General features: G+C 42.3%; 1 protein-coding gene across 1 annotated transcript in view; it reads right to left on the bottom strand.

Annotated features, from left to right (window-relative positions):
* The window catches only part of oxsr1b (oxidative stress responsive kinase 1b), a 38,920-nt gene that overhangs the window by 4,680 nt on the left and 12,030 nt on the right, over positions 1-22,210 (bottom strand). The window contains exons 3-13 of the mRNA XM_080514959.1: positions 19,577-19,685; positions 12,016-12,157; positions 6,470-6,525; positions 6,138-6,247; positions 4,452-4,553; positions 4,210-4,343; positions 3,901-3,949; positions 2,846-2,911; positions 2,639-2,761; positions 719-754; positions 9-170 (exon numbers count right to left, since the gene is read on the bottom strand). Coding sequence (XP_080371085.1) covers positions 9-170; positions 719-754; positions 2,639-2,761; positions 2,846-2,911; positions 3,901-3,949; positions 4,210-4,343; positions 4,452-4,553; positions 6,138-6,247; positions 6,470-6,525; positions 12,016-12,157; positions 19,577-19,685 — 1,089 coding nt within the window. The remainder of the gene's footprint in view (positions 1-8; positions 171-718; positions 755-2,638; positions 2,762-2,845; positions 2,912-3,900; positions 3,950-4,209; positions 4,344-4,451; positions 4,554-6,137; positions 6,248-6,469; positions 6,526-12,015; positions 12,158-19,576; positions 19,686-22,210) is intronic.

Raw genomic sequence — 22,210 nt, 5'->3', positions numbered from 1 at the left:
AGACTGACCTGAGCAGGAGCAGCGGCAGGAGCAGGAGACGCGGCCGGTGTGCATTGAGTGTTGACCGGTGTGGGCTGCAGGAGAAGTTGGCCTGTGGCCTGAGGTAGTTCAGCCTGACCAGCAGCGGCTGGCTGGATTTGGCTGCTTAAAGGTTCGGGAGTCTGGAAAACCTGAAGGTGAATGACGGTGAATGTTGGTTCAGTTCTCCAATTTAACAATTATTTGTTCCTCAAAGGCAACCAACAGCATAAACACAAAACAACGTCTCTATATTGATCTGAAGACAAGATTGGCTTTTATTTCTCCTGGAAAAAGGTTTGAATACGTGGTTATACTTTTGGGGGGGGTTGAATATTCACTGTCGTGTTCCACATGCAGTCATCTGACTGAGCCAGTCAGACATCAGGTGTGTGTGTCTTCATATTAGGGGGATGAGAAGCGACATACAGGTGCTGATTTCTTACAAGCCAATAATACACTGCGATATGAAGAGTAAGGCAGGAGATCTGTGTGCAGAACAGACTGAGGACACTGGAGATGGAATATAAAACTGTAACTACATCTGGAAAAGCAAAAAAAGCCACCACTAATGAAACTAAACCTGGATTATGCAGGTTGTCAAAATCTACATTTACCCCAAATGATCCAAGACCATTAAATCATTGCACTGAAGGACGCAAGTGCTGCTGTAAATAGAAATTCTGCCTTTTACACTCACCTCTGAATTCTGTGATCCCTCCTTCACTCTGGGTGACTGTTTGGGAAGCAAGAAAAGAAGGTGACGATGAGAGAAAGACTTTACTGTGACGGCTTCAGCAAAGCAAAAACTGCAGGAGACGCAAAGAACACACAGAGAGCAAATTAAACTGATGGTAACCGCTCACTCGTTTACTCTGCCCAGTTTTCCTTCCTGATAATAACTACTTTTAATGTGTTTCAGTATCAAAAGTATCACATGTTGTGATGCTCCTGTGATTTGATAATTACTAAGCTGACAGAAATACGTGAACTGCAAGATTATCAGGGACAGCTTCTCAGAATATTTGGAAATGAAGCACCAAGGTTAATCTGCTTCACAATACAGAATTCTGAGTAGAAATCATTTATCTCCATGATAATGTAATGTAAAGACCCTGCATCTAATAAACATACATTCCATAGTCAAGATGTCGGTGATAAAGTTGTAAACGAGTGACGACACAAACTGTAGATCGGCGCTTTCATTTTTAGTTTTTGAAAAGCAGAAAAGCAGTAAAAGTGGTTGTAAAATCAGGTGAGAGTCCCATTAATTTGAAGAATCTGTGAGAAACGAAAGCACGAAAAAAAAAAAGAGGAAGGTAAATCCAGCTTAAAGGAGCACAGAGGTGAGCGGAAACAGCTTGAATGAAGACAAACTGACTCACTTGACGGGACAAAATGAGACGACTGAGCTGATGGGAGAGAGAGCATCAGCTCAGGGATCTCATGAGGATTCAGTCTGCATTTGTTTCTCATCCAGACTCCAGTGTTTAGCTCCACCATCTATTCAATAGTTATATTGATAATTGGGTATCGAACATGTAGTGCAATTATGTGGGACGTTCTACGATAGTTAAAAACTGATCTAAGAAGTTCAGTTTGCCAACAACAAGCATTTTTACAAAGCAGCAGGACAGTATAAAGGAGCAGAGACATGGTATATTAAAAAAAAAGACTCATATGGCCATTAGTGCAGAGATCACTTACAAGGCCAATGTGGCTCGCCTTGTTTTTATTAAACGTGATTCGGTCAGTATAAATAAAAGTGGTTTAGAATAAGAAATGAAATACAGATGGCTTCCAGGAAAAGCAACTCTCACTTACTTGACTAAATAATTTCCTCTTAAAGAAAACTGCTACTGCCAGTCTAACAAATTATGTTTTGAACCTTTAATCTTGGTTAAACTTCAGCGATTAGTTTTTTTTAAATTTTTTCCCCAAATTTAGTTCCTTCCGTTGTCAAACAATGTCACTCTTTAAACAGTTTGCCCACATCACTGACTAATTTATTATGACTGCGTTGATTTGCGAGTCAAATTCCCCACGCATGTGACCTGCTGCTTGGAAACAGAAGACATTCTGTGTCCTTCATGCCTTCTTCAGTCATCTGAGGTTAATGTATGCAGTTGAAATGAGACGTCATAGGAAAAAAAAAAAGCATTCGCTGCGTAAAGTTCCTACTGGCTTTATTCCTACTGCACGTGGGTGCAATCCCTCGCCACCCCGCCCCGCCCACTCTCTACAGGTTATCTGTCCTCCCTGGCCTTTGACTATGTCACATGCTGTCCCAACAAACACGTGAGAGTCCTTCCTTGTTAGGGGAATGCCATCTGTATTATGGTGGCAAGTGAACAACCCTGGACGTAGGCAGCTCGAGCGGGAGGGAGAAGCGCACTTGTCGCCTCGGGGCGCTAACAGGCTTCACCTGCTGCTCCTTGGCCATCAGACAGAACACACACACACACACACAGAGGGAGACTCAGTGGAGAGACAATGGACAGACATGCTTCTGCACGGACATGAGAAAGGCAATATCAACACAGTACAAAGATTGAAAGACGTGTTAATGTGTTCACAGGAATGAAAAAAAAAAAAAAATACCCCAGTGGATCGAGCTCACCCTTAAGGCTGCAACGGCGGCTTTGCCTTCTTCGCTTTCTTCATCCAGCTCGTCATCGCTCCATTCCCACTCGCCGTCTTCTGTTTTATGCAACCGCCCGCTTGAACCCGGCACTCGACGTACCTGATGCATACAAATTCGCACAACTGAGGCCGTCATCCTGAGCCATAAAGTACAGGCTGCGTATCCAAACCTTTGCCATCTTACCCTTCTCGACCTCTCTGTTATTGTGGGCGCCCTCTGAAGTAACCGCTCGTGTAAATACTCATGAGTCTGCAAACAGGGGAAATAAATGTTTAGGGGTTATGGAATTGACCGACGAAGAGTACCTCACCTCTCTTGTTATCAAATGAAGGATTTAATTGGAAAAACCCCTTTGACAAGATTGTGCAACTCGACTCAATCACATTACAGTAATTGTCTGACCACATGAAGGTCACCAAAACAAGGGACTCTGGCTGTGCTCAGAATCAAAGTGCACAACTTCGTGCTCGCCGGTCAACACAGCTTTTAAGCGATGTGTCGAGTCAGCACTTGTTTTTAATCCAATCACAAGATTAACTTCTGTGGGAAAGTTTGCCGATACTTGTATAGGTTGAATACCTTTTGTTTACTGCAGAGTTACAACTTCTTTCCTGCAACAATCAGCAATAAAGAAACAAGGTTTTATCATTAAAATAGCAAATGAATTACTCCAGTGATTGTTTGACAGACCGGAGCTTCTTCATATGTAATATAGCACCAGTGCATCCGTTTGTAAAATGATAATGCACGCCCCCTGCTGTACATGCTGAGTATTGCTGCAGCTGAGAAGGATCAGGTCCAGCAAGCCAACTACTTTATGTGACTTGTTGAGCCAGCACTCTAGTTGTTTGACTGCTTATCCCCTCTTTTGTTACAAACAACTCTAAATGGCCAATAATGAGAGAGGAATGCTGCAGTGACCTCAGCTTCAGGCAGACACACTGAAAAGTGCCCAGAACCACACCAACATCTCAGGAAACTGCAGCACTTAGTTTTCTTTCTTTCTTTTTCTTTTTTTTTTTTGGGGGGGGGGGGCAGTTCAAACTACAATGGCATCATACTGTCCATCTCCCGCCATAAAGAGCAACTTAATTTTAAATTAAGGCCACACTGGGACCATTCAGACAACATATCACTCCCGCAGGCAGAATTTCACTCATCAACCTGCTCTGCTGCAGGAATGATGCTGACTCACTGAAGTCCGGGGGGGGGGGGGGGGGGGGAGTTCAACCACCTACCTTTGCTTTCTGAAAGAATTTATGCTTCAACAGCTCTAAAGATGTTGGCCTGGGAAGAAAAAAAGTCAGAATGACACTGCATTAGCTCTGTTAATTTAGCTGTAAATGAACTGGTGATGGACAAGAGGGGGGATATTGCAGAGCATTGGTTTTACAAAGCCTGGTGAAGCATGGTGGAACAAAGTGACTGCGCTTGGGACAATGAAAGCAATTATGTGCTCTTTATTTTGTTTTTAATAGATGCTGAGCAGTGTGAATCAGCCCTACTGACTGTAAAGTGTCTCTCCGTAACATCACTGAGGGAAACACCTTTTCTCTGGGTCCTTTTGTAGACACAGAGAGATCATCTTCTTGAAGGATTTGCCGTATTTCTTCACCGTCTCCTTGTCTGTGATGCCGGTCTCCAGAGACGGTGGATCATTCTGCAGCGTCAGCATCAGAACCTGCAGACACCACATCACTCTCTTTATCGACACAGCCGTACTCGTCAGTGTCACTCGCAGACTACGATCGTTTCATTCTTGTTTATGAGGTGTACTGGACTGTCTGACCTTCATTGGTGGGTATTTGTGATAAGGTGCAGCTCCTGTTGCTAGCTCAATGGCCGTGATGCCGAAACTCCAGATATCTGCTTTGAAATCATAACCCCGAACCTGAAGAAGAAAAACAACAATTTGAGATATGGCATGAAAATATATGGTCTTTTCGAAATACTCTGCGCAGAGAACACAACCAATATCCGGCATATATATGGATGAAATATGGATGACTGTACTTAATGTTTACGAAGGCATTTTAACTATTGATGTAACCATTTATTGAACAGAGCCATTAACATGGCAGTGGTCCTGGAAGAAGTGAGTAAACTAATCATGCGGTTGAGCCTCCTTTGAAAGCCCCAATCACCTCAGAGCTGTGGCATGCTCAAGATCAATTTTGGATCATTGCCTCTCACAGAACGGCTTGAGTCCAGCCACATTCATCAGATGTTCGCGGTGAATGGTTTACTTGAGTTGATTCCACAGCCTCTCTTTGGGATTTCAGACTCTGCCTGAGCTACTCCACATTTTGGAGTGGCTCCCATTGAAAGACTCCAAAAGGACAAGTTTATTTTTTTACTTCGGTAGCAGATTTAATTCCATGTTTAGAGTCGTCGTCCCACTGCATTACAAACCCTCTACCATGCTTAAGCTAGTGGATGTCCAACATCACACAATCCCTTTCAAATACCACAATAAAGTGATTTTAACATTGCTTCCAAGTCCAGGCACTGAGCTGGCAAAGCAGCTAAAGAAATCCTAATGCTCGCCTGGATCGAAAAGTAAATTCAGCTCCTGCATGTGTTCTACCTGCTTTTAGAAATGCATTTTCTTCCTTTTCAGTTACTGTGCTCAACATAAGAATGATGGGTGTTTAATACAACTTGTGTGGTTTAAGGGTGGTTGCACTATTCATTTGTGGTGCAGTGTACTTTTTGAATGCATTTTTTTACATCACTGCTGTAATGTTTGGTCTTTGTTCTTGTCTACATGTGCACTGTTTGAAATGTGTTTGTGTGTAATGTATGCATGCTCTCTGTTTAAGTTATGTATACAATCGAGTTTTAGATTTTAATTGCACTTTCGCCTACCAAAAAGGATTATCCCCATTGATAATCCTTGAAGTGTGTAATGCTGTAACAGGGATAATGTACAAATTTAAAGCGACATGTTCTTCACCAACAATTAAACCGAGTTGAATGAGTTCAAGGAACATTTTCACAGTATTAATTTGAGTGCCGGTGTGCCCTTTGATCAATCTAACTGTGGAATAGTGACTACCTAAAGCTTTTACATGACTTTGTAACCCCTTCTAGTATCATGCAAATCACTTACAAGTTTTCAGTCTTTCTATATTAGATCACTTTCAATGCCAAAATCTAGATGCAATGATCAAAGCATTGCAAACAATTTATATAATTTCTCATCCGGATGCAAGTTATAAAGACTGAAAAATCCCGTCATACTGCAGAAACAATACCCAAACAGACTGTTTTAGGTAGTGAATTGCCCATTTTCTAAAGCCGAAGTCTCTGATAGTTTTCTGATCATTTTAAATGAAATATACAAGACATACTGGATAGTCTAATATGGTGCGTTTACTGATGTTTCAAATTGTAAAATCCTAGCCACAAAAAACAGATTTTTAATTATTCGAGTGTGTTAATGAAGGTCGCTTTCTGGCCACATAAGACGAACCTGCTCCATGACTTCGGGGGCCATCCAGCACGGTGTTCCCACAAAGGTCTTGCGTACTTTATTTCGAGTCATGTCACCACCGGTAGCTAGAAAGGCACTGACACCAAAGTCTGAAAGAAGAGAGACATGAGACTAATTCACACAATGGACACAAAGGGGTTCATGAGGTTACTGTGCACAGAACCATTTTACGACAGAAGATTACACTGAGCCAGCTGCGTAATAGAGTGAAGCTGCAGCAAAAGGTAAGAGGGAATCATCCATTCCAACACAACTAATCTAGGTCAATAGTGACAGCTGATGAAAGCTGGTGGTGCCTCGTAGGCAAGTACCTGCAATTTGCACTGAACCATCATCCCCGAGGAGGATATTTCCAGCCTTCAGGTCTCTGAGGAAGACAAGAAACCGATTTGTACATCACACAAATGCCACTCAAACACAGCCGTCAAAACCAAGAATGGTTGACACACAGATAAATCCATAAGCATGAACACAAAGCGACATTTAAGATTGGAATCATGTGATTTATTTAATTGTTCATCCTTTCACAACAGTTTTCATACTTGATTTTTATGTCTACCCTTTAAGACTTTATTACAGACATACACAGTCGGCTGTTAATTTGATCATCCCTGCTCAGCCTCCCCTGGTGGTGATATGTGGATTCGGCAAGGGCAGCTGTCTGCCTGCCTACCTGAACAACTATTACTGTCATCTCTCCAGCCAGACACAGTTGTCATCGCAACAGACGTTCATGAAGGGTCCAGTGGAAGGTGGAGACATAAAAAGTAAAGATGGCAGGAGAGCTGCAATGGGTGCCGGGCAGTTTTTAATAGTTGGTCAGTATATTGAAAATGCATGTTCAATTTAAAGAAAGGTAATTAGGGGGGAAAAAACCAAGTCAACATGGACAATGTCTTTTGTTACACCACTCTGACCAACATCCAACAGATCTGCATCAAATAGCCCGAGGTTGCTCTGGAAAAAATGGCTGAAACAAGACAAATGAAAAAGAGAAGCCAAATAAAGAAGTGGGCAGTTTTCTTTTCTGCCACATGGAGGCACTAGAGTAAAAAGTTTGCAAGTATGAAAGGAGTTGAATGAGTCGAGTGAAGAAATTACTCTCAATTAATAGAAAATAAGGCTCCTCCATAGATTTAGCTAAACCCACACAGCAAAGAGCAGAGCACAGGGTCTGCCAACAGACCCGTCAGTGTTTTCTCATCTATCAGAGTCTTATATCAACTTAAACATGAAAGAGGTGAAGGCACAGGTTTAGCGTAATATCCTTTACATTATAGATTTTAAAGAGCCTACATCTCTCCCATCATGTAACTGTCACACTTGAGAGGAAAAGAAAGAGGGGATGAAAATGAACAAGACAACCTCTGTTGAAAAGCCACGGTTAGAAGTGTCAGTAGTCTGTGTTCGGCGGTTCGCCCAGCTTGTCCTGCTGTCACGTCGCAACAGCTAGGTGATATCACATCACATAAAAATCACACTTTCTTGGGCTCACTTTTTTTTTTTTTTTATCCCCCTTCAAACAATATCGTCTTCGCTCTGTGTTAGTTCGTACAACGGAGATAAATTACTTCTGGTAATTGGAGATGTTGCTTTTTAAGGATTGAAGGGGAGGAGCAGAGTGGACCACTTAAAGCCGAAAGGCCAGTATTGGGGCTCTCCCAAAAATACTTTTCCTCATTTACACAACCGCAGTCCTTCGCACAGGGGTCCCAGTCCTGTCTTCTGCTGCTTCAAACTCGGCTTCTACCACAAGCTAATGATGTCCAATATTTGTATTAGGAGTTCGGTTTAGGACAGGTAAACACCAACTTCTGCTAACTCGCCATCTTGGTACATTTTTTCCAAGAATCAGAAGCAGATTAAGGGCTCCTTCTTAGAAACATACCAGAACGCTGACTTGTTGTAAAAGAAGAAGAAAAAAAAAACCTATTTGGATAATTTTAGCCCAACAGAAGTCAACATCCAACAGGTTCAGGAGCTTAAAGACAAGTTAGTCACTTGTTTGAGCAAACTCTCAACCTTAATCCTCAACACAATCATCAGACATGACATTGGCCACACCTACTTTCCTCAAAGACGAGGCTCCATATTATCATGACAGCATCACAAAGTCTGGCGATCCTTTCGTATATACATTGTGATTCAACTATGAATTTTGTTCTTCCTCATCTCAAACTTGAAATATGTGGAGGCCTTAGAGTTCAGTGAACTCCCTGTCCTGAGGGGGTTGGTTCATCTACTGCTTTGAAAACATATGATGTATGTAGCTAGTAATACTTGTAATAACAAACTCTTCTCAGGATAGTATGACATACTGAGTTCTCCAAATCAGCATAACCTGTTAGCCAAGGCTGGTCTGAATACAAATGCTTCATTGGACCCACTGATCAACTGAGCAAGGGGAATGTTCAACATTTCTGAACAATTAATAGTGTAGTTGCTGACACATTCCCAGACGGATGAATTCTGACAGCCCTACAATCGCATCATTGGCAACATAAAAAGATCACGGGCACATTGTTTGGGAGTCCAGTTCATAAATAAGTCAGAGTATGTGGGGGTCACAGAGTTTAAAAGACAACAAATAATTAAATTCAGTTTTATCTGAATTAAGAGTGTAAAGTTTTGGATCACAGCCATCCCATCCTCTGTGTTTTCTCCAGTTCTCACCTTCTATACGAAATCCATGATGAAATAGTGTAAGCTAATTCAATACACCACAATTTCCTCAGAGACGATTTTCACTTCATTAAGCTCAACCGCGATAAAAGACAACACATTTATGAGAAAGCCTGATGTGATTTCGCTTTCTGCGCTCATTCGTGATCCATATAGGCTGTGCTTCACTGCAGCAGACTGTAATGCTCAGAGAAAAAGGCTGCAGAGTGCAGACAGTCATTAACATTCACAGGAGAGGAAGAGGAGGAGGGAGAAGGAGGAGGTGGTGACACAATGCACCATACAAGTTCAAAGAAATGGTGTAGCAGGCGGGTAAAAAAAAACAAAAAAAAAGTCCCAGCTCCTAGTAGTTATCCAGCCATATGTTATATTAGCAGGTGGGCTTGAGCCTGAAGAATAACCAGCACATTGTGTTTGTTTTTGTTTGTCAGGGCACTTTTCAAGCCAAAATTTAAAAAAAACAAAGCCTCAAACTCAGAGATGTTATGCAACCTTAACACGCTGAAAAGTGAAGGGGATACGTGTGGTCTCGTCACATTTACAACCGACTGAAACGATAGCCTGTCAGTAGCCAGGTGGGAACAGCCACGGCATGAAGCCGTCATGAAGATTTATCATTTTCATCTCGCAGCTCCTCCAACAGGCAGCTCCGCCGGGTCACCTCCTATGACATTACATCCTGGTGCCGGGCTCACAGTGGCCCAAACAGACCTATAAAAGAGGGTTTATTAGCTGGCTTGTGGGCCTCCTGGGGGGGGAGGATGAAATACTTGCTCTCCGCTTCTACGAAGTCTCTTTGGGCCAGCAAATTATCTTTCCTATACTTACTATATGTGTGTATATTTTAACCTTTTATTTTTCCTCTCTTATTCCCAGATTTGTAGACTTTCTGTCAATGAACAAAAGCCTTTATGTTCCTGGACACGGCTCTCACCTGGCGAATACTAAAAACCACAAGCCAAATAATGTGCGGGGCAAAGCCTTCCCACCTCCTTCACGAGTCAAGTGAGGCTTCACAGAAGAGCTCACCGCGACCATAAGCTCCCTGCTGTCTCACAAGCGCGTTTTGCTTCATTTAGCTGCAAACTGCACATGAAATGTTTTTATTCTCATGTCACGTGTATGTTGTCTACCTGGCGTTAGATTTAGAGGACAAGTGTCACCATTGAATCACCGACTTTCCCGAGATGCTGTGAATGAGAAGGTGGAGCAGTTCGCCGTCTTGTGGTAAATGTCGCTGGTCCAGCCGAGAGCCCGGGCCGTAGGACTCTAATTGCTTTTTTGACCGTCTTTGGCTGGATGGGACGTCTCATGTGATACCTCCCTCCCTACATAGCCTCGCCCCCTTGACTCTCTTCTCACCCCTGGCCTGAGGCTCATGCTCATATGATCCAGCTTACACGGGGCGAACGCACACGGCCATATGCGCATATCTACATCAGCAGACACCGATCAACTGACAGAGGGCCCTCCGCTCTCGGCATGTCAACGTTTCTCACCGCTGGGGGGGGGATTACTCCATATTTTCCTTCTCACAAATCACACCTCCCAACCTGGGGACGGACTGATGAATGATCTCGCCACAATTCCCCAGCGTCTCCTTAGAGAGAGCAAAGTGCTAAAGACCGGTTTCAGAGAGGAAAAACATTTCCCTCTTCCTGGCACTGAATGATAACCTTGTCACATTGTGCTGGAAGTAGATACTTACCCTTCTGCGGCAGATTTTCCTTTTAATTAACAGAGTAATATAAACAGTGTTTACACCAATTCCATACATCTCTCCCTATAGTCTCCATAGGACACAGCGGTTTTCTGATTAACACCCTAATGAGCTGATGATATAATCTTCTGCTATAATCATCTGATGACAATACATTCCTCATCAGCATGCAGGGTCAATATATTCCCTCTCTATTTGTCACTGCTAAGCTGCTCTGAAAGCAGCCGAGCACTTAACCAAGCCAAGAAACAATGCATTATTTACACATGTAGCCTGACCGAGGCTCATGTGTGAGCCGCTGGGAGAACAGAGGCACATGAAAATGTGACTGATGAATATTAAATACATGGGAAATGCTATGATGGCTTACAATTCTTTGCAACTTCACGAGTTCAGGAGGATTTAGCCGAGTCTTGAACTGGCTTAAAGGAGAGCTTTCAGGATTTCCTGTGGAATGCAAATCTGCCATTAACACGTTTCACTAATACATACTAATAAAGTAACTAATGTTATCAGCTTGGAAGTTTTAGCTACTTTCAGATGTCTTTCAGTTTCTAATCTTCAAGTCCTGCAATATGATGACAACACAATTTCTATTCTATACGCAACTTTAAAAGTGATTTAAAGCAGAAAACTGAGTGGACTGATTCTCATTCATGACAAGTTATTCAGTGGAAGCTATAAACTCATCACGGCCTCCTTGTCTTTTGGAGTATTTGTCACAGATGGTGAAGTATTCTGCTTCATGCATGTACAGAGCCAGCATCGGCCCTGACCTTTACAACTGAAAGCAGCTGTCAGAGAAATTCTTTGGCACAGTCATCTGTCTGATATGATGAGGAATACCAGCCACTTCCATACACTGTACTTTGAATTTAACCACGTGCTAATAATATGAATGAATCCATATGGGTTTTTGTTTTTTTTTAATCCAATAAAATGTAAAATTAAGAAAGTAATGTTATAATGGCATAGTCACTGTAATGTTATGACATAAAGAGTAATAAATCTATAGACAGAAGGCATTTGGATTATGTAGAAATGCCTTCTAATGTTTTAAAATGACAATGTTCTCAAAATGTGCATTTTGAGAACATTCAATTCGAGAAAGGCTCAAAAAATATTACTCATTAAAATGGAAATTAATACTTTAACTTTTTGAAAATATATGGTTCTGCACTGAATTGGAAGCCTGTAGCCTTATAATGATTTACATTGGAATTATTGAGATAAAAAAAATGTTCACACACACAAATATCCACTATAATTACTGCTGAGGTCAAATACAGACATATTTACTAATTCAGGAAGCAACTGAGAATAAAGTAAGTGCAAAGTTGCATGTGTTTGCTCCATGAAATAAAATGTAAAAAAAAAAGCCTTTGTTCTCATTGGCGATGAGCCCAATTTCAGTGTTATTATGGTGCAAGTATGGCGGGTGACCAGTCACATTACCTGTGGATCTGCCCGTTCTTGTGAAGGTACTCCAGGCCCTCCAGCACATCTTTCAACACTGTGGCTATACTGGCCTCGTCCAGGACGCCCGTCTTGTGCTCGCCTCGCGAGATGATGTGCTTGATCACATCCAGCACGGAGCCTGGGAAACAAACAAATACATGGTTGAGGAAAAGGGCAAACTTATTAGGCCGTGTGTTATTTTTTTCTAACTTCAAAAACAGCATCTGAGATCATTTAGCATTGTGTACGAGAGAAACCATTACATAATGGCTCCATTTGAAAAATGTCCGGTTAAGTAAACAATTTTAAATGATGTTCCTTCTCCTGAATGGAAAACACAACACCTCGGGGCAGCTTACATTATTTGCTAAGCCTTTTCTAAATCAAATCTTTGTTTATGAACACACATACCTCCTGCTTGCACTAGCAGAAGGCAGTTTATGTGCAAACATGTATTGTTTGAATTCAAATCAAGATTTTTTTCATGTCCAGGCAAAAAAGATGTTATTGGAGAGAATAATATCACCATGTTGACATTTTAATTTGGTGATGCCAAAACAAACCAGTGGCCGAAGGTGAGTGCAAAGAATTACCAATGTATTTTTAAGTGAATCCACCCTTCATAAAGAATTCACACAGTGCTCTTTATACCTTTTAAAGACTGATAAAACACTTGAATTCAGGGGACAATTTTTAGGAACATGGTTCAATGATTTTGAATTAAACTGGAGAGACACTTTTTAGATTATAGGTCCAAACAAGCTTAATCTCAATACAAAGTTTAGACCTTCTAATCAGAAAATGAGACCCTTTAAAATCAGCATCGCTTGAGATAGAGTCATATTTGTACAAAGATTAAACAGCTCCGGTTTTGACTTCATTATATCATCTCCTAATATTTAGTGTGCCACGCACATTCAAACTCATAAAGTAAACTCTCAGCACAACCAACTGAGCTTTGGTTTTGGAACTGTGCAGAAAGGTGCGTGAACAATAAGAGTGCAGGTTAGCATCGGAGGTTAAAGGCCAAAGTGTCGCCTTTGTCATCTCCACCTGACTGGAGAACCGGCGCAGCTCAGACAAGAGACCACCTCAAAAGGGACCGGTCACTGTGGCTCCACAGGCCTGGATAAAGGAGCGCTGTGGCTGACAAGTCAGACTGCTGTCAGTGTACCATTTCCTTTGTGTCACGTTGCAAAGAATAAAGAGCATCCCACTGAAAAGAGGTCCAGCATTTGCATTCGTTATGACAGAAAATTGGGCTGCCCTGGTGAATGGGGACAAAGCGAAGAATCAAAAGAAGCGCCACTTGACTGACAAGCTGTATTGTGCTGCAGTGATACCCCAACACAAACATCGCTGCACTGTCTGCGTCTCTGCCTCTCGAACACACACACACGCACGCACGCGCGCGCGCATGAAAACAAAAGCTGGAAATGGCCCCTTCAAGGTCCAGAAACTGTTCGAGACAATTCCAGGATTAAATTGATTGCATTTTAAAGACTGCACCAGGCCGAGGGGTGGATGCAAAGATATTTATTTGCTCAATCATTTCAGGAAGTCCTCGCCCGCAGCGTGCAGCCGCGCGCTCACTGCATCGCCCGGGGGAAGCTGACGATGATGGGCCACCTGAGACTAGACAGTGTTATTGCAGAGACGGAGACACAAGCGAGACGGAGAGAGGCAGAGTAAGACGGGAGAGAGAGAGGCAGGGATGGTGAGTTCAACGGGTTCAGTGATGGCGCACAGCAGAAAGTGTGATTCAGCGACAGAGCGACACAAAGACCAGGAAAAAAAGAGAGAGAGAGCCAGTAAGAGAGGACAGATGCAGAAAGGTGGAAATAGCATCCTTGGTGTACAAGTGTGTGTGGTGTTGTGTGTGTGAGATAGTGCTGTTTCATGTGACCATAAGAGTGAATGAATTGGCAGAGTGAGAACAGTGCAGCCGCGCATCGCTGATGTGACAGCTCTTTGAAGCTCATTGAGAAAAGGCAGCCTGTTTGATTTCTTTCCTCCTCTGTTCCTCCTTCACACACGCAGTTCTGCTCCGCTCTTACTGCCTCGGCACCGATTTTCATCTCCGATTCAGGAACGACTCGAGGGGAGCAGGAAGAGTGACGAGAAGTGACAGGTGACAATGAGGAAGGAGTCGAGGGAAGCAGAGCGAGTGGATATAACCCGAGACCAAATTAGGTTTCAACGCAGCCCTAATGAGCCAGCAAATGAACCTGTGATTACACAAGAAACAGTTGATGTGCTGCACCTCGCAACTTTCCTCAGGAAGTTAGAAGCCCGACCTTCTCTTTAGACCATTAGAGAAGGAGTCTGACATTTTAAGGTAGGTGCGAATTTGCTCTGCTTCCAACAGATTGGGAAAACGATGGATAGCAAAGACATTACACTCAGTGTGACGCCATTGCCCGAAGCCCCGGAACACAGCTTCAAATCAAGACTGAAAACAGGCAGCAAGAGCAAACCAAGCCTGGACCAAGGACTGCAGGGATCAGTTTCTTCTACACTTCTAATAAACTCTGGTCTCATCCTGCAAACATGTCTTCATTAACCAGCATAGTTTATTGATTATGTGAAGAACCAAATAAAAAAATTTAAATAAAAAAAAAAAACCCCACAAAAACAGATGATGCTAAATTCTGGGACATTACAATGGTGCAGCGCTTGCATGTTCTCCCTGTGCCTAATTGGGGGACATTCATGTGATGACCAAGTGAAATCTTTTCAGTGAAAAGGTTTATCTCAATTGTGCTAAATTACCGTTGACTGAGCGTTTTCTCTTTTAGACTAGTGTTAATCAAGGACAAATAATCGCCATTAACATCCCTACGGTGGACCAAGAAAGAATCACAAAATACAAAAAAAAATAGGAACAACTCCATCAACATGCAACTGAGAAAATAGATTTTGGTCTTAAACAAGGGCCACTGTATCTCATTTGCTGTGTGACGTACTTTATGTTTCCAGTATGAAAACTAGCAGTTTGCCAGACATGTCCGACTCTTTCAGGGGAAAACTGATAATCAACACGAGTCAAGCCGAAAGCAAATAGTGCTTCGTAAACACTCTCACAGATCATCCTTCAGACTGAGGTAGCACCGAGTCCTTAAGTGGAGCCAAATGCACACGCAGCATGATGCGGGCTTTGGGGGGGAAAATCACTAAATGCCAGCCTTGTCAGCCTCTTTCAGAATCATCTGATTGAACTCTTCACGCCTCATTAGGTTATTTCAGTACGGTGACATTGACTGACATGTTAACAATCCAAAAGGTTCATTTCGCATGGGAAAGGCAAGACAAATGACACCTGTTGGTCCGGTGTGAAGGGAGCATGACCACAGGGGAAGAGTTTATACAAATCACCAGGAATAAGTGAATAATAACCGACAGCAGTTTGCCCCGTGGAGCTTGTCGGCGCAGCAAAATCCGAATTTCGGTTCTGTAGTGTAGGAGTCAAATCGCTTCCTCATTTATGGCTTTAAAGAAAAAACTGTGAGCATACGAAGTTAACGGTTTCCCGTTGCTCTTTTTAACTCTACTTCATCCAAGAAATCACCTTTCACAGCCTCTCTGTGCCACGCCGGAGCTTTGAAGCCAAAGGAAAAGATGAACGAGTAAAAAAAAAAAAAAAAAAAGATGAGGGAGAGGACGGGGAGGTGGACGAACGAGAGGAGAGATGGTGCCAACTATGCTAAAGGCCACTGGGGAATGCCAAGTGAATTTGGAGGAGGAAAGTAAAGGCGGAGCATAGGCGGGACTGCAGCAAGCCAAACTGGTGGCATAAGACTGGAGTTGGTGGATGATTCTAAAAGGAGCCTCCACAATTCTCGATGAAACCGAACAGAAGTAGCTCTCCATGTTGAGCAGAATACAACCGGCTTCATTCAGCGAACCTGGAGCCTCGATCACAGCTCCAGGTCAGTGTTTTGGCAGCAACTGAGCAACGCACCATGACGTGGCAAATCCACCGGCTCCTACTTCAGCGGGGTCTTTTCATATGCTAAATTCAAAGAGTCAATAACAATATGCTTTTAGCAGGGCTCCACTTTGTGCGGCACTTGATTGAGCTCTGCAGCAGTGATGGGAGGCCGGAGGAAAGCTGCATATTAATCTCCAGAAGCCACATTCCTCCGCTCGCTTGGGCATGACTCACATTCTGTCCATGTGGCTTTCAGTTCTCTGGAGTTTCTGCCAGTGACAGGTTATGTGGTGCTCTAATGAAACAGTTGTTCACATGTCACGTTAAGAACAGGAATTTCCTGAAGAGCGCTCCGCCTGCAGCACAACCTACTTTGAACCTCCATTCTACAGGTTTGGCCTTGAACAGATTTGCCTGAGAGAAGTCACTGAACAGTAAATGATTTCTCATTCAGGTGAATAAGTAGTGGGAAAAAGAAATGACAAAAAAAATGAAATAAGTTACATTTCTTCTTCTCACCACATATTTTAAAAAGTCTCTCACAAAAAAAGAGCAAGTCTCTAATCAGTTCATGTTAAAGAAGTTTGTGGAACACATATGCATGTGCATTTGTAACATTTTGACTTGTATAACAGCATTACGTTTGTCAGAGGCCTGTTGGTGTCGCACATTTCTCACCAAATAAATGGTATTTCAATTGGAGTACATGCTTTATGAAAGAAAATGCGTTCAACCAGATTATTGGTTTTAGCAATTACTTGAGCTTCTTTGTTCCCTCCTGGTTTCCCCAAGTATTGTCAAGATGATTCAACACTGACTGAGCTCGATGCGAAATGTGTCCTGTTCAGTTGGCCTACTTCGAAGACAAATGGCTGTTCACATACTGCAGCTTGTTGGCCGGGTGGTGGTGATCCACATAAATATTGCTCTTCATAGGATGGAAGCATTGTAAACCTGATGAAGGTCCATATAGGAAGAAAACTCTGCCATTGAATATCCAGACTTGGAGAAACGTGATATACCCATTAGCCTACACATTTCCTGATTCATTGACATGCCATAGTATGAAGTCTATAATAATTAAGTTACAAAAATGGTTAAAAAAAACAACAACAAAAAAAACATCTTTATAACAGGATATGTCCAAATGCGGCGAGAATGAAACCTGAAGACGGTGAAGCTTTTGCGATCAGGGCCCCCTGGGATGGAACGTCATGCCTGTTGTGCACACGACCGCAGAAGTTGTGCAAGTCAATGTCAGTATCACTGACCAAGCCGTGCATGACATGCCATCTGTAAGGGTCATAAGCTTGTAGCACCAACTGACATATGCCACAAAAACGCAAGTGGCATGCCGTCAGAGACATTTGTCTCTCAGCTAAATACACAACAGTCTCTCTCTACAGTGCCGCTTGTGGGAAACATCTGCAAATTATTCAGTTGAGTTCTGGATGCCATGGTGACCATTTTCAATACATAGATCGGAAGCAAATGTGGGAATATTGCGGAACCAAGTGGATACAAGCATACCATCAAACATTCTGCTCTATCACACTGTTTCAGTACCCGTCCCCATTCTTTGTATTCTTTGCAGCCAATTTCCCAAAAATATTAGATTTTTGGTTTTACCATTGATCGAAGAATAAAGCTGCATTAAAGACATTTGAGTCAGATATTACTCTTTGATTTAAGATGCTCTGCATTTTACAGTGATGAGTATCAAATGAATGCATGTTGATGTAATCAACATAGTTAGTTCTTTTCATGAGATTAGTTGTCATGTTTGGACCACACAGTGTTGAACACTTGATTATTGCTAGAAGGTGGTGGGTTTGAGTCTGAGTGCTTCTTTGTGCAGACTTTAAAAGTTCCCCCGATGCATGCATGTATTTTCAAAGTTTCAGTTCTAATGTATGGATGAGACCAGTAGGTATGGGTATCAACTGCCTGATCATATCACATCTTCCAACCACAAACTGAACACACAAACCCATCAGGGCCTTGTCAGATCAGTGGTTCAACAGCAGAAGACACAGGACAGGAATGAGGTCGGGCTGTGGAGGATTTCTTCCGCTCCATCGGGTTGGAGGAGGAGACCGGAGTTGGATACTCTCCGGGTTGGTGTGCTCTGCCCCGCGGAGTGACGGCCCATCAACTCCGCCTCATTTGAGATCTGTCTCCCTGGCAGAAGTCGCCTTGGCCGTCATTTAATTACGCCGCACAATAAAATTTAACATCCGGGGTTTGACTGCGACGAAGGGAACAAGAATCTTAAGTGGTGCCTGCTCCTGCTGTGAGGCAGGCGGTGGGCGCTTAGCGTCGCTTGGTGGGCACAGCTGCGAGGCGGCTGCCAAACGGAGTCATGGATCGAGTGTATCACAGAACGCCTGGCATACCACCTGGGCACTCTCTGTTACAGTGGGCCGCTGTTTACAAAGGGGGGGGGGGCAACGGCCAGGGGAGATAAAAAGTAAATATTTGGTGCGTTGATGCATCCGAGTACACTTGTGCTTCTGTAATTGACAGTGCAAGATGGAAAGCAGCATGGAGAGAAATAAGTTTTTTTTGACCGCCACTCTCATCAAGCTGCTGCGTTAAATTATCTGACTGCTTTCTGCTGGTGTCGTGTTTGGCATTCAGCAGTGTGTTGTTTGTGTCAGACAGGTCTCGGGTAAAAGCTTTTCCTCCCTCACCAGTCGACACAGACTCACAAATACTCGGGCAGTTACTACAGTCGAATCATTTTGCTTCCAGTCAGCGTTGCTGATGAAAATAAAACTAAGCAATACAATCAGATCCGGATGTCATTGTTGCTTTCTCAGGTTTTCGTCTCCATGGTGGTCTCTTCCTCGTACTCCTCTCACTAGTTAATTGCAGCACTGCCACATGGACGCCATGATGCCAGCCTGTGGGCTGTTATTACCCCTGCCCTGTCATTAGCTCCCGGGTTGTACGAAGTTAAAGCCCGGAAAGAGCTGCAGCTCAGAGGGGACACAATGGGAATCCATGTTGTTATATTCCCCACAATCACAGCAAAACACCGCAGACAGAAGAGCAGCCCGGCTCTTCTCTTGGCCTGAGCTGATGAATTCTGACCCCGCATGTTGACTTAAGACCAGCAGGATCGCCACAACATCTTTTAGGCCATTTTCTCAGACAGTAACTTGCTTTTCATTAGCAAATGATGAGAGTTATTAAATCTCCCCATGATCTAAGCCAGCATTTCTCAAATTCCAGATTCGCACGCCCCATATGAAAATCATAAAAGCTTTGGGGGCTCAGCCAACCCTAATATACACAATCTGATCGAAACACGAGGAATTAAGAGGGATTTCCCTGAAATATTTGTTCAAGAAATAAAATTATTCAAGCTGACCATAGGTCAATGGTAATAAAGTGCATATCAGATGCACGAACTATTAATTTGGATGTCCTTCAACTAAATCATCGTGTTATTACACTTCCATGACTATTTTCCAGCTTCAGTAGCATCAGGGTCCACACTCTGGAATCACTCTTCGAGATGTTCAGATTTTAAGGGAGAAGTAGAGGCGGAAAAAAACAAACCCAGAGCTGATGAGTTAAAGAAAGCTTGCTTTTGAGTGACAACATGGAGTGTGCACTTACCTCCGCTCAGCAGCTTCATGACCAGCCACAGCTCGTCCTTCACCACAAAGGAGGTGTAGTAAGAGACAATGTTGGGGTGGTGGCACTGGCTCATGGCCTGAATCTCTTTCTGTTGGAGAAAAGGAAGAATAAAAGACACTAAACTCAATAACGTTGCGCTGTTCAATGCAAAGCAATTTATTTGCCAGTGGTTGGATGAAATTGGTGATTACTGTTAGCATAGTGTCGTATTATCCTTGAGAGGGGAAGCGTTGAAAAGCTGCTCTGGAGCCAATGTACTTTCTGACTCAAAGCAGCAAACAACCACTTTAGGAGCTTGTTAAAAAAAATTAAATAAAATGATTGACAGTAACATGAACTGTGAAACACACAACACAGCTTCTTTATGATCTCATTCGATTAAATAAATTCGGCATAGTCAATATAAATGCATATCCCTCTGATGATGCAGCCATTCTGGAAATTCAGTGCAATACTTAAAAACTTATTGACGTCACTAACAAGAGCAGTATTTCAACGGAATAAACATCTATGCAGAAGCAAAAGAATGAAAAAAAACCAACAAAAAAACCGGCCTAGGCTCAGTTCTATATTCAGCTGTAAAGCTTTCTTTCACAGAGTGCGAGTGTGTATGGTTGTAAAGCAGGGGCGCTGAGGTAATGCTGGCACAGAGGTCTAATCCATCACTTCAGCACCAGTCCGAAAGTCATTTGAGGAGAGACGAACTTTCTACGAAAAGGAAAGTTGATGCCGGAGGAGCGACCCCCGACACTGCACTCGCTCTTGCACTTTAACACCTGGCAAGAGACGGAACCTGGAACCAAATAACATTTCACATGTACTGTGCAGCTTTTTTCGTGCATGCTGGAATCGGAAGCAATATCCCCGGCAAAGTAAAGTGTGGCTAACGGATTCGTCTAAATAGTAAAAGTGATCTCGCTTGTATCCAGAAATGCTGCAACACCGGTTCACCACTTTGAAAGTAAACATTTGAAAATAATTATACAATTTAAAATCCTTTGGATGAAGAGGAAAATAAAGCCGACATGATGTGAGCCAACCAATTAGTCATCAACATGCAGACAACTGTTGGAAATAAACCAGTTTTTGAGTTTGTAAATGTTTTTGGATTTTCTTCAATTACCTATTTAACTAAATATGTTTGTATTATGAAAAGCTGGGAGGACAAAGCAGTTCCTGGAGGGGGAAAAAAAGCTGAAAATGTCATATTTTTCCGCGACTAAACAGTGTGGCAGATTACCAGTAATTACATGAGTCATAGGCAGCAGTCTAACCAAAAATGATATTCTTCCTCTGAAACACCATGAGTGTAATTATTTTATAATGTCAAGGCTTTAAAATTGGAATGAACACACAAAAAAAAGAATCCCCTTAACTGGATACATTTTTTACTGTGTTTATGGAAAACATGTTATCAACAAAAATAAGTACCACTGTCTTACTATAAATGTATTATTTGCAAAAACGACAACTAGAGATTAAAGAAACAAGTTACAAAATACTAACTTTATTGTAATTAAGTAATATCTTGAGGTACTTGGATTACATGACGTGATATCAAAAATAGTTGTTTTTTTTAAACTTGAGTACAATTCACGAGTAGTTAAGAAGTGTACTCATGATCAGAAGTATTCAGACATTGTGTTCTGCATTTTTCCAGACAGAAATGCATCCTTTTAACAGAGAAAAATGTTTTACATTGAATTTATTTACTGTAGTACTTATATTTACGTTATGCTGCAAAATTTGATAGGTGGGAATAGGATCAAATGCTCACTAAAAAACAAGGAAGTGCCGTAAACAGTAACAAATACTTGTACTGAATTACACATTTTCAGTACTCTTTTCACATCTGAAAATAATCCTAAATACAACTTCCTTAAAGCCCCGGGTTTAAGCTTGAAAATAAACAAAGAAGGTTTATGTGCTTTCTTTATTTCATATTTTTGATTCGACTGCATCAGGATCCCAATCCCTCGAAATGAGGCCGCATCTTATCATGGTCATGGTTGTCATCCATTTACAATTTAAACATCGTTGAGTAATAAAAGATAATTTCACCATTTTTCATGCGTACACAAACAACAAACGAGCATGGCGTGGATTAAGTGTGGTGTGCACCCTGAGCACTCTCCTGTCCTTTCTCCTCCAGAGCGTCTTCATAACAGTTATTGATGTTTTAAGCATGATGGATACGTCACTGTCAAAGAGGAAACCCTAACATCGAAGTTAAAATCATTTGTTAAAGCCATGAATCAATAGATGCTTTGTGGGTCAAACAAAGTCAGATCCTCCATCAGTGTAATGTCTCGCTTCCACAATGTGCTTTACCAGCAGTATTCCTCTGCTGCAGAGTCATCACTATTGAGCCGCTGGTCTTAGTTAGTGCCTCCACCAAGAAAAGCCATCATCACAACGTCTTTAGAATCCATCTGACAAAAGGAGGTAAGAACATGGTCTGAGTCATAATAAGGGTGGCTACAGAGCCAGACTGTGCATAAAACAAAAGCTGTTGGAGCTTGACAGGTACAGACGTGTTTGAATGCACACAGATCTGTGAGGGGACAACAGTGCTGATTAAAAAAAAAAACAACAAAAAAAAGAAATCTAATT

The sequence above is a fragment of the Blennius ocellaris genome (assembly GCF_963422515.1).
Source record: "Blennius ocellaris genome assembly, chromosome: 19".
Taxonomy (NCBI): Eukaryota; Metazoa; Chordata; class Actinopteri; order Blenniiformes; family Blenniidae; genus Blennius; species Blennius ocellaris.
Note: the sequence above shows the minus strand (reverse complement) of the source record. Positions and strands in the feature narration are given on the sequence as shown.